The sequence below is a fragment of the Gossypium raimondii genome, chromosome 5, assembly GCF_025698545.1.
Source record: "Gossypium raimondii isolate GPD5lz chromosome 5, ASM2569854v1, whole genome shotgun sequence".
NCBI lineage: Eukaryota > Viridiplantae > Streptophyta > Magnoliopsida > Malvales > Malvaceae > Gossypium > Gossypium raimondii.
This window is the reverse complement of record NC_068569.1, coordinates 8,011,482-8,025,597: the sequence shown is the minus strand read 5'-3', so window position 1 is coordinate 8,025,597 and position 14,116 is coordinate 8,011,482. Positions and strand designations below refer to the sequence as shown.

Below are 14,116 nucleotides of genomic sequence, written 5' to 3'. Positions count from 1 at the left end.
AATTTGTATCACAAATGAAATAACCAACTTTCCTTGATATCATATATTATTTAACTATTACATACTTGTAATATCATGTACTTATATGTCACATTCATCATTCATTGGATCCGCACAATTTGTGCTAAATAATTTGTCGAAGCTATAATGACGTTGCACAATTAGTGCTCTCTCTTATTTAACCAAATTGATCTTGGTATCGCACACTTAGTGCCCGTTATTCGACATCGTTATTTTTGTTTCGCACACTTAGTGCCCTTTATTCAACATTGTCATTTTAATTTCACACACTTAGTGCCATTCGTATAGCCATAGCTATTCCATACTCGCACACTTAGTGCTAAATATCGGTAAATCACATCCACGTCTATTTCTGTTACTCGAACTTAAACACATTCAGCTACATATATATATTTGCATGTTTTCATTTCAGCATATATATAACTAATGTTTATTTAGAATTTATATCATCTATTTGCTTATAAACTTACCTCGGACAACGATAAACCGAAACGGAACGATTAATCGACGTCTTTTGTTTTCCCCTGATCCAAGTTTGATTTCTTTAATTCTTGATCTAAACATATTCAAATTAAACTCATTCAAACATAATTACATTCAATTCAGTCAAAAACTCATAAATAAGTAAATTTCACTTTTGCACCTAACATTTCACATTTTTCACAATTTAGTCCCTATTTCACAAAATACAAAATATTCCAAATTTGACCACACTATAGCTTGGCCAGATATTCCCTAGACTCATATAAGTCCATACATGTCATTTATTTCACATATTTAATACCTATTTTATAACCTTTACAAAATGATCCTTTTAGGTGTTTTCATGGTCACACCTTTCACAAAAGTTGTTTATTTAACAACTAAGACTCATTTTCTTCCATAAAAATGCAGCAACCTCACATGGAAAAACCCTATACTTCCAACCATTTTTCAAAATAGTCCCCTCATTAGCTAGCTCAAGCTATAAGGGTTCCAAAAGTATAAAAATTATCAAAGAATGGTCATCAAAACAATTACTTGTAAGGAGAAAAGCTTGCTAAAATTTTTGAGCTCTCAAACTCCTATTTTGCTGCTAATTTTCGGTGGTGAAGGTGGAGAAGAAAAGATGATATCACTCTTTTCTTTATTTTATGATAAAAATCAATTTAGTCACCAAATTTTTACCTAGCCAATTGACCAAATCTTTTCTTTGTCCCTATGGCTGGCCACGAGTGTGGAAAGATAATGAAATAGTAAATTCATATGGCTGAAATTTAATGATTAAATGTTAATTTCACAAATTATATAGTATATGATGATATATATTTGTTGATGGATTGAGAATAAAATAACAGTACGAAAAACCAAATAAATGATCAAATTGAGCGAAACGTCGGATTTGAGTACTTCTAATCAGTCACAAGTGATAAGTGGTAGCTTTAGCTACACTTATCTAATCAGTGACAAGTAACAAGTGATAAGTGGTAGCTTTAGCTACACTTATCTGATCAGGGACAAGTGACAAGTGAGAAATGTGATCCATGTAAGACCGTGGCAGTGCTATGGCTTCGGAAAGTGATAAGTGATCATATGCAAGACCATAGTTATACTGTAGCAAAGTGGAAGTGAAGTACTCAATTTTCCATAACCATTCCCTAATTTGATTAAGGATGAAAGTGACAAATGGGCCCAAAAGAATTAAAGTAAATGGATAAGTGGTAGTGTGCTTATACCAGGATGATGTTGTTATTTAAGCTAAAGTGATATTTTCATTGCAAAATTGAGAATTTCATAAATGTGCTAATGAATGGTATAATCGATAAACGTTGAGTTAAATGGTAAATACGTATTAGTGTTAAACTTAGTGACATTGAATTGTACGCGAATTAAATGGAAATTGCTAGTGATATGATTTAAATTGTGAGCATGAGACATTGCGAATTGAATGAAATGGAAATGAAGCATTGAATTGCATGAGTATGTATCGGGTCTCGTAGGCCCTATTTATTAAGATTATAATATTTTGAGGATATATTGTGAAGAGTTATAAAAGCATGTTAATAATTTTGAAAGTTTTAATTAAGATGAAATTTTATAACTCAGTTAAATACGTTTACAAGTGTATGTGTTTTGGTAATGCCTCGCACCCTATTTCGGTGTTGGATACGGGTAAGGGTTGTTACATTTAGTGGTATCAGAGCTACGGTTTAGTCAGTTCTCGGGCCAAACGTAGCATATGTGAAGTTTGGAAATACATGCCATTATATAACCTGTGATAGTGTGATATCTCTCGACTCTGGTGAGATTTGTTTTACTCATAAACAGGAATGCTTTCTCAACTGAGCTAATTTCGATAATGTTGAAAACGATACTCAAGTATGTGAAAAGAAAAAAGAAAAAAAAGAACTAAAAGGTCAAATTGAGTAGAACTAAAAGCTACACAAGTATTGCGGTATCGATATTGAATTATTCTTGATATGTATAAATTTGATATTGAAATAAAATAATATGATTAAAGTTTACACGAGCTTACTAAGCATTTATTGCTTACATAGTTATTTTCTTTTACTTTTCAGATTATCGGAAGCTCGATCGGGTTGGAAACTTGTTTGAGCTATATCACACTATCCATCGGTTCTATCGGTACTTTTGAATGTTTTGATTTTGGTTATAATGGCATGTATAGGTTATTTTGGCTCAATGTTGGTCTATATGTGTTGTTGAGATTAGTCATATATGTGGTTTGTGTTTTGGTATTTTGGTATGTGCATAATTTGCCTTATAATGTTGATGTGTAGAAAGATGAAAGATAAAATAGTAGTTGAAAATGCATATGAGGTATGTTTTATAACTTGGTGTGATTTGGTACCATGTTATAGTAAGTGTATATGTATTTTATGCTATTGAATAAGTGGTACAACTGGTACCAAATGTTAAGTTTTAGTAAATGATTTACATGTTTTGTATTAATGCGATTAGACATAAAAGTTGGTTGATTACTTGGTTACATGGATTATATGGTTAAACATAATTGTATTGGTTAGGGATTGATTTTAGATACTATAATATGATTTGTTTATATATACAATGTTGATTGTAGGTTGAAACCAAATTGGGTGAGAATTATGGTTTGTAAAATTGCCTATTTCCATGCACACGGGCAGAGCCATGGGCGTGTGTCTCAGCCGTGTGTGACACACGGTCGTGTGTCCCCTGCAGTTTTGAAAAAAATTCAATACTTTTTGAAAAATTCTTTGAGTACCCGATCTAGTCTCGATTTTGTTTTTAATGTGTATTTTGGGCCCCGAGGGCTCGTATAAGGGACAATAAGAATGTTTTTGATTGGTTATTGACATGAATGCTATATGATATGAAATGTTTGTATTTTCTGTCTATTTGATTTGTAAACTCTGGTAATGCTCTGTGACCCTGTTCTAGCAACGAATTCGGGTTAGGGGTGTTACAGGTATAATGATTAGAAGTCATCATTGTTGAGCAATACAGGGTGATGTAAAAGTACAAACTGAGTTTTAATTGTACGAGAAAGTATATTAAAGATACGAGAAGTGCTTCACAAGAATCACATCAACTCTTAAAGTTTCAAAATCTTTTGATATATGATTTTGGACTTTAGAGATGATATGTGCTTAGGTTGGTAGTGTAAATCTTGTAACACCCCTTACCCGAGACCTTTGCCGGAGTCGGGCACGAGGCGTTACCTGACTTAACGTACCAGTTCGGAGCATAAAAATTTACTTTTAAAATTAATTCGCTCGCGTTTAATCAATATGCCCCTAGAAAGAGTATTCGAGACCCTAAAACATACAACGGAAATGATTCGGGTCCAAACTGGGAACATTAAAAATTTTTCGAATACTTATACATATCAAAATAATTTATTTCACCATTCACAATAAAACTGTCCACCTGCATAACTATCACTAATTTAATTATAAATCGAGTTACGAAACTCAAAATTTAGATCCATAAATTTTCCCTGAAACTAGACTCATATATCTTCTTACCATAAAATTTCCATAATTTTTGGGTTAGCCAATTAGTACATTTTATTCATTAAATTCTCTCATATTTCACTATTCGACGGTTCTGACCTCTGTTCACTAAAAATCAATTATCTCATTGTACAGATTTCATATAGTGCTTTTGCTTGTTTCTATTGAAAATAAACTCACTAAGGAATCTATTCATATAAATTATAACTTATAATTATTTCTGTACAAATTTTAATGATTTTCTAAAGTCAGAATAGGGGACTTCAAAAACCATTCTTACTCTGTCTCACAAAAATTCAAATATCTAAAATATATAACTTTGTTGCTTACTCTATTTCTTTCATGTGAAAATAGACTATTTTATCTTTAATTTCGTATCTCACTCAGGTTCTAATTCAATTTCCTCTATTTTGGTGATTTTTAAAAATTGAACTACTGCTACTGTCCAAAACCACTGTAAAAAAAATGTTAATAACCAAGTTTATAACACCTTCACTTCCTTTCAATTAAACCCTATACATGTCATATAAACCTTCTGATGAACAATAAAGTTTACTGAAGTAATATGGATAGTGTGCCCTGATGTGTTGATTCGATCCACCGATTTCGCATCAATCTACAAAGAACATTAAACACACAGGAGTAAGCTTACAGAAAGCTTATAATAAAATCTTATCAAGATTTCACTAACAATATTAATAAACAAGTATAATTCAAGATTTCTTACCAACCACAATCTCAAACAATGAATTTACTCAATCGAGCTCAATATCAGATATCAACTTATTTCCAACATTTAGCTTCAATTGCACTTACAAATACTTGTCAAATTGAGGATCGTCTTACGGATTTAAGTACATCGTTTGCCCAGTGCCACGATTTGCTTGAATCTTTTACAATGCTATAACTCAGTATGGTTTTCTTCACTGAAATACCATACTACTTTTCACAACTCAGTATGATTTTCGTTACTGAAATACCATACCTACTTCTCACAACTCAGTATGGTTTTCTTTATTGAAATATCATACCTACTTTTCACAACTCAGTATAGTTTTATTTACTGAAATACCATACCTACGTTCCACACTTTTCCATGGATCCACCATGGACTTATTCGTCAATTCATCACTGGTTACTGAACGTATGTATTTAATCCTGCATATCCCTTAATTCGAACTAATAATCTCATTTTTTTTCTCATTTTTACCATAATCATATTTCAACAACAATATACTGATTGATACAATATATCATTCTCACATTAACAATTAATCATAAAAGTTCAGCCGTATGAACTTACCTGGGCCAATTTGTAGGAGTTGTAAAAGTTCAGAGACTAGTTTGATATTCTCTTTTCCACGTTTATCTTCGGATTCCCGATATATAATATAATTTTTTTTCCATTCATTAGCATCTATTTCAATACTAATTCACTTCGCAATTTATGTCCTTCAATTTTCAAAATTACACATTTACCCCCAAACTTTATAATTTTTTACAATTTAGTCCCTACTCAATTAACACTTCAATTGAACAATTTTTTACTCAAATAATATTTTATCTAATCATTTTAGGCTATTATACAGCCTTTGGTATTCATAATTTCAGTATAAAACCCCAATTCCTAGCTTTTTCACAATTAGGTCCTAAAATCATTTTCTACTAAAATCACTTAATAAAATCATAATATAATGAAATTAAAGCTTAAAATATATGATAATTCATCATAAAATTCCAGAAATTATTCATGGTGACTTACAAAATCATCCATGGAATCAAAAACTAATGAATTCAATAGTTGGACCTAGTTGTAAAAGTCACAAAACATAAAAATTTTCAAAGAAAAAGCAAGAATTGAACTCACATGGTATAAACATATGAGAAACCAGCTTGCTTCAGAACTCCTATGGAATTTTTTATGATGAATTATGAAGAAATCTCTAGATTTTTTACTTTTGTCTTTGTTTTATATATTTAATTTGCAAAATTTCCAATTTTGCCCTTGTTTTTCCTTACTTTCTTGCTGATTTTTCTTGCCCAAACCGTCCAGCCAATATAATTTGGGTCTAATTTCCTTTTAAATCCCTCCTTATTAGTCACTTAAGCTATTTAATCACAATTTAACAAATTTTACACTATTTTCAATTTAGTCCTTTTTAGTTAATTGACCATCCAAACGTTAAAATTTTATAATGAAACTTTTATACTAACTCAATGACACTCCATAAATATTTATAAAAATATTTATGGTTCGACTTATGAATTCAAGGTCTTGATACCTCGTTTTAGACCCAATTTACCTATTAAATTCTTTTTAAATCACAAAATTCACTAATTCAAAAATTCTTCTAAATTCACACTTAACCCATAGTTATTAATTTATTAAATTTTAAAATTCACTGGTCGGATTTAGTGATCTCGAATTACTGTTTCCGACACCACTAAAAATTAAGTTGTTACAAATATGACCTTTAAATGTATATTAGAAATGTTATAAAGCAAATGTATGAATGTGATTTCAAAATATAATTGTGCTTAAATGTAACATCTCTTGCTCGGATCTGTTATTGGATCAAGTGAGGGGTGTTACATATGGTCTCTAAATTACACATAAGTAACTTTTTTCTAACGTCTCATCTTCAGAAAAGAGAGTCAATGACTTCAAAATACTTGCGTGTAAATTTTAAATATCAAAATTACAATCTCTGAAGATTTTAACATATCCATGAATTCAAGTACATTTCCACATTTAATTTTGCTATTAATGATGTGAAAAGTTTTATTTATTAACTTTTATGTCAATGTTTTACTGTTGTAACACAATCATCATACAAGAACTCAATATTACATGATAGAATATGTCTATATATAAAAGTCAAAAGCATGAGGAAGGCAATGTTGTAATTTTCAAACTAATATTTTATTTTTCTTTTACTGTCTCAGCAATTGTTTGGTTAAGGCGGTTGTGAAGACAAGTAGTTAAATTTTTTTTAATTATTTTTAACCAGTCATTTTTTTTTAATATAAACCTGCGACATTGTCACCATTATAATCCAAAAAAAAGAAGTAGCTTTTGGTAGATAAAGATGTAGTTTCTTTGCAGGAAACTTGGCATATTATATATGAATGAAGGGATTTGAAGCAGACTTAGTCGACGACTAGAAATTTTATTAGAAATCTTCAAATTCAGGAAAAATAGATAAACTATTTTCTTGTTTAGAGAGAGAAAAAGTGGGGTAGTTATTTCAGAAACTTTGAAGGTGAATGCTCCAACCCCAATGTTTGAAACGTGTGCAATGACTGGATTAACGTCAAAGGCGAATCCCATTTTGCTTTCCAAACCTGATGTCATTTACCTGCACTCACAAGAAGAATTCATTAATGAGGTATTTAAATATTAACACCTTTTCCTATAACATCATCACCACTTTTTTTTCAAATAAATCCGGCATTCACTAAAAGATTTCAGGAATCGCTAAATTTAAGGGTTTTGAATCCACCATTTTTGTCATAAATAATCGGATTTGTTCATCATACTATATTATCATTCCAAGTTTGGTGGTTAATAACAAGCAGATTCGTCACATCATTTTGTATCTCTTACTAATTATTTAATGCTATTTTAAATTTTTTTATACCATTGACACATCATTTTGTAATTTTATTTCTTCTTAACCCTTAAATAGGAAGACAAAGTACTTACTCCTATACTGACAACAATACCGATCTCAGACAAACATTGATGTAACTTATCTCAATAAACTATTTTATTATAATTACATATAAATTTTATGCAAAAATACAATTTTGTTGACTATTTAATGCTGATGTATACAACACACCGTATTTGAATTCGTACAATGGGGAAAGCTAATTGATATTGAAATAAGCAGAATTTTAGGATTATTCTTGAGGATATGATATTTACCACGATTCATTCAAAATGTTATAACAGGGTATTGATTTATTAATAGGTAAAGAATTTGCAGCATCCGGTGTTGAAAGAGCATTATTTGACCCAAAATGTTGGCATAAGATGCATTGCAAACGTAAATAAAAAGCTTCAGAAGGACTAAATATATAAAAACACGTGATTATTTTTGCTCTTTCAATCTATTTTTATTTTATTTTTTACTTGCAGCTTACCAGATATTACTTTATTTTAAAATGAAATATTCGAAGAGTTTAAAATAAACACAACGAATCCGTCTTTTACACATCGCTGTCATATTTCTCCATGTCTAATATATTAACTGATAGAAGGTGAATGTTTCTACACTATATTATGGTATACAATTAGATTAAATACATGCGATAATTGCAGTAGGTAATGACTTTAGCAATCAAAATATACAAAAGGTTGAGATCCAGAGATGACAAATAATGTTGTTTGAAATTAAATTCAAATTTTTATATTTGTTGTTGGCAGCTCCTACTTCTTTTTGACCCATAAAGTTACTACAATTAAAAATAAAAATTTATTAATATATTGAAAATTGATTATATTTCAATTCAAACCATAATAAATTTAGATAAAATTTACGCATAACAAATTTTGAATAAAAAATAATCTAAAAGAAAATTTGATATATGATATTTGTATAGGATGAAACTTCCACCTCAACGCATAAAGCCTCAAATCAAAAGTTTTGCTCAAACTTTGTACTTGTTAGGCCATCATTTAATTTTAAACGACCAAGAAAGGATTTATGGATTAGAAAACCCATGTGGGTTCAACCGTCATCCAACACGTCAACCGAAAGATATAATATGTTTTTTAAGACAAAACAGAAGAAAAAGGCAGGTACCACGCAAACAGCCAAAAACCACCTGAGTTTACTTCAAAATTGAATTCCATTTTGTAGTATGACTGTCTAATCTAACAGGGGTGGCCTTGCTATCAGCTTGTTGATTTCTTGTGTTCATACGGCACAATTCTAGAAAGAAATTAAACCCACCCCCAAGAAACCCCCTTTTTTCAACATTTCCAAACGATATGAAGTAAAACTCAACCTATATAAAGCAGTCTCCCCACTTTCATTCTTTAACCACAAATCATTTCTCTTGGACATTGTAAGCTACGTACCTTCACAAAGATGGCAAAGCTACCAACCCAGTTCTTGGTTTGCAGTTTCTTCCTTCTTCTTGCCTTGCATTCGTTCTCGGTAAGATCCCAGGAAGTCGGTACGTGAGGCAACTTTGGCGTTCGGTTTCCGATTCCCATATTTACATCAGAAACCAGACTAAGTTTTCATTTGAACTCTTGTTGTTGTTGCAGAGGATGAAAGTGAATTTGATTATGGAGCAAATAGTACAAAAGGGCCAGCAAGATGGGGAGAGATTCATGCAGAATGGGGTGCTTGTAGCAATGGGACCATGCAATCTCCCATTGATATGTCCAATGAAAGAGTTAACATTGTTTCCCATTTAGGGAGGCTTAAGAAAAGCTACAAGCCCAGCAATGCCACTTTACGAAACAGGGGCCATGATATGATGGTAATTGAACTCTCAAAATTTTCAACTACTCCCTTTCTCTTCCCGTAGTCGTTGTTTAATCAGATGCTGTTAAAAGACTATGGTTCACTTTTCATATTTAATCATTGTTAAGTATGACTTGAAAAAAGTTGTATTAGGTGAGATGTTGATGTTATATGGAAATCTGCCTATTTTCTCCGTCATTTACAGCTATAGATCATATTACTAAATTATCAAAGTTTTCCAATGATCTGAACCCAATTTGCGTATGCAGTTGAGATGGGAAGATGAAGCAGGAGCTATAGAGATAAATGGTACGGAGTATGTACTCCACCAGTGCCATTGGCACTCACCTTCCGAGCACACTATCAACGGGAGGAGGTAATAATACAGACGAGGATCAAGTTGCACTTTTTTTTTGGGGGGGGGGGGGGATGTACGTTAAGCTAAGAACATAATCGTGCATGTTGTGCATCGATCCCATATCTATAATGAGAAAACTGTATTTTTGTCTTGTTGATATAAGATATAGGCATCAATTATAATATTTTCAGGTATGATTTAGAGCTACACATGGTTCATGAAAGTGAAGATGGCAAGGTTGCTGTAATAGGTATCATGTACAAGACTGGAAGACCAGATTCTTTCCTATCATCGGTAAGTTGAAACGAAAAGGAGTTTTGGTGCTTTGATATCTGAACTTCTTTTTTCCTAATTTAATCTAATACTGTAAGACTAATTGCTTATGGACTTGTGGATTACCAGCTGATGGATCATTTAGAAGCCATTACTGATATCACAGACGGAGAGAGAGCGGTGGGGGTGATCGATCCAAGGCACATTAAATTTGGCAGTAGAAAATATTACAGATACATCGGCTCTCTTACTGTTCCTCCTTGTACTGAAAATGTGGTGTGGAGCATTGTCAGAAAGGTTTGTTCGATTAACCTGCTCTCTACGTGATTTTTCTTAATTTAAATATGATGTCTGTAGATATACGTTACAACTTGGCTAATGTTCATTAATTAACCATCCTTTATCAGGTGAGGACTGTAACCAGGGAGCAAATGAGTTTGCTTCGTGTGGCTGTACATGATGTGAGTTTATTTCCATTTAATCTACTTGAATTTTCCAGATAAATTATCAGAACAGAAATTTTATATATCTTCATTTTACAGGATTCGGATACGAATGCGAGACCACTTCAGTCAATAAATAATCGACCTATTCAACTTTATAGACCAGATGATAAAGAAGAAAATTAAAAGATGAATCATGTATTAAACAAACATAGGTGCATGTCACCATTTGATTATTTTGAGGAACTATGCAGATTATATACTGACGGATTAATAAGCTTAGGCTGAGGTACCATATATTGTATTCTTCAATTTATATTTTAGGAGCATGTGTTCTGAGTTTCCCAACATTTTTTTTAGATTTAATTGTATCGTGGTGCTGAATGTTAATGATAAATATTCTTCTTCTGTGTTTTTTCTTTTTAAATATACATAATCATTCAATTAATAAAGAAATTATGGGTACATAACCACTTTATATACGATCACAAAAATTAGCAAAATGATATGTTGGTAGCAGTCCTACATGTAGAGACAACCAAATTGTAAGGTTACTTTTGATTAAATTAAATTGGATAGCAACCAACCAAATTCCAAGATTTCACTCGCCAATTAAGCTTTTTGGGAATATTTTATTTATCCCGTATACAAGCTACCATATCTGCTTACAGTTATTACACCATTCTGATAGGGTCACCCTCAATGCAAGCCTTGGTTAAAACAGGTTTACAAGTGTCTTATATGAATATAGTATAAGGATTAGTATATATTTTTATTATAGGAAATTGTCATATGTCTCTTTTTTAATATAACTTTTTAATATTTTACTATATTCTTATAGGACACTTGTCAACCCAATGTATTAAGAAAAAAATTAAAAATCATTGAATAATCTAAGGGCTAGTATTTGTTACAATTGTATATCATATGTAAATTTTATTGGATTTTTAAAATAAAAATTTAAAATACCCTCAAATAATCTAACTTATTTTAATTATGGAATGTCATTTTTCGTAATTTTCTTAATCGAGTTGGTAAACGATTAATTTGTGAAACCAACTCAATTAGGAATTTATATAATTGTATAGAACAATAGATATATTGTATATTTTTCCTATTTGCTATTGATTTTAACTTTGATATTTTTATATAAGAGGTAAAAGTATAAAATTATGTTAAAATAATTAAATTGATAGATTTTATAAAATGTTAGTTAAGTTGAGATATATTAAATTGATATATTATTATTTAAGTTTTAATAAGTTAGTGTCATGAGTCAATCGAGCATCAACTTAGTTAGAAAAGTTACGAAAATATTCCTTTATAATTAAAATATGTTATATTATTTGAGGGTTGTTTAGCCTTTTTATTTTTATTTTAAAACCTAAAAAATTTACATGTGGTATTACATCGATAAAACATTAATTTTACCACTAAACCAAAGCTCTATTTTATTATATACATACATTTTAATTGTATTATGCATACTTAATTGTCTCCATTAATTCTATATATTTACTATTATTAAACTCCTAACGAGTTGGTGTCATAAGTCAATCGGGCATCAACTTAATTAGAAAAATTGCAAAAATATATTTTTATAATTAAAATAAGTTATAATATTTGGGGTACTATAATTTTTTATTTAAAAGAACTAATAAAAATGTGCGTTGGTGAGATTTGAATCCATGCTTACATCAATAAAACACTAATTTTACCACTAAACCAAAACTCTATTTTATTTTAAAAAATTATATTTATGATAAGATTTGAACCCATGACATTTGCATTGATAATAAAATTTTAATTTTACCGCTCAACCAATGTTTTATATTGAAATATTTTGTACATTTTAATTTTATTATGCACACTTTATTACCTCCATTAATTGTATGTATCGATAATATTGTTTTATTGAGTTTATGCAACAAGTGAATTCGATATTAACAATTATAGTGTATTTTTATATTAATATCGTATACATTTACAATTATAGTGTATTTTTATTCACAATTTAATCTATTTTTATATTAATATCGTATATATTTTATGTGTTATTATTAATTAGATTCAAAGTATACGTTTCATTTTTATTGTATGTTATTTTTAAAACTAGCATATGTGTTCTAAGTACATAGTTTCCACGTGTGATAGAATTTTAGTATAGTTAATATATATTCTAAATTTAATAATGTTAACATATTTTAAAATAATTGTAATAGTGCTCCCAAACACTAAATAATCAGATTGAGATTTAATGGTAAAAAAGTTTCAAACAAAACTAAAAAATGGTATGAAATTGATGAAGCCAAAGTGATTGAAACAAAAGGACATAATTTAATTTAAAAAGTCCAAGTCTAACAATAAAGCAGGTTCCCTAAGTGGTAAGTAGAACCCTCCATTTTAATGCGTGTTTCCTCAACCATCAATTATTAATTTATTATAATACAATATCTCAAAACCCCAAAAACAATCTAGAATAACTGACATAATACAAATTAATATTAAGATTTGACTAAGACATACCCTGGAAATATAATGATTATCTAAATGCATAGATTAAATTAAGGCCAAGTAAAATTATATATATGAAGAAATTAATATAAAATATCCCCAAAATAAAATAAACATTGCACTAAAATTCATGTGTAATTTTAACAAATTAAATTCAAAGTAATATATAAAGATTTCAGGAGATAATATTGAACCTAAAATTAGGTTATAATTTATACTGATTTAATTAAACGTTTGAAATCGTAGCCATTAAAATCATTACACATGTAAAAAATTTGAAATTTCAACATGAAAAAACATTAAAATGACTAATTGATTTTAATGGAAAATCAAAATATTAATTTTTTACGATATAATTTAAAAGTTAATATTTATACCACACACGTATATATTTCTTTCAAATACAAATTTACTATTTATTCCCTGAAAGACTCGAATTAGGATAAATTCTATAATATTATTTAAAACAAATTTGTTACAATTGGTTTTTCTAGAAATCAAAAATATTAATTTTAAGTTACTATTATAAATTTATTTCCCTACATTTGACTTTTCAATACAATCATTTTAACTGTACATCAAATTTTCAATTACCTTCTCGATTTTCTTATTATACTGACTTTTATTTATGTTAAACCATGGAGTATACTGTCTGGTTCCATTATTACCACTATTAATTCTTTTAATTCATTGGTGTGACATCATGAACATAAAAACAACATTGAAAATGTTTATAGATTTTTTCTTAATAATTCGTTCAAACTCGTAATGATAAAAAAATTTGTTGGAATAGTGTTCAGTAAATAAAAATGGCGTCAACGTTTTGATTAAAATAGTTAACAATGTTAAATAATTAGACTAACTAATGAAATTATAAAAGTAGAAAGATCAAATTATGCAAAAAAAATAAGGTATATACATTAAATTCTAAATTTCAGCATAATGTAAGAGCTAAAACTGAGGTCTGATCATTGCCTTACTATATACCAAAAAAAAAAAAAGGCAAACCTAAAAGAAATAAAAAGCCAT

At 29.6% G+C, this 14,116-nt stretch overlaps 1 protein-coding gene across 1 annotated transcript; it reads left to right on the top strand.

The window, feature by feature from the left end:
• Positions 1-8,885: 8,885 nt before the first annotated feature.
• On the top strand, positions 8,886-11,000 carry LOC128031877 (alpha carbonic anhydrase 7-like). Its single transcript, XM_012592614.2, has 7 exons — positions 8,886-9,203; positions 9,298-9,515; positions 9,769-9,875; positions 10,049-10,151; positions 10,260-10,427; positions 10,538-10,591; positions 10,673-11,000. Exons 1-7 carry the CDS (start codon positions 9,116-9,118, stop codon positions 10,757-10,759), a joined length of 825 nt encoding a protein of 274 aa, XP_012448068.1. The 5' UTR covers positions 8,886-9,115; the 3' UTR covers positions 10,760-11,000.
• Positions 11,001-14,116: the final 3,116 nt, after the last annotated feature.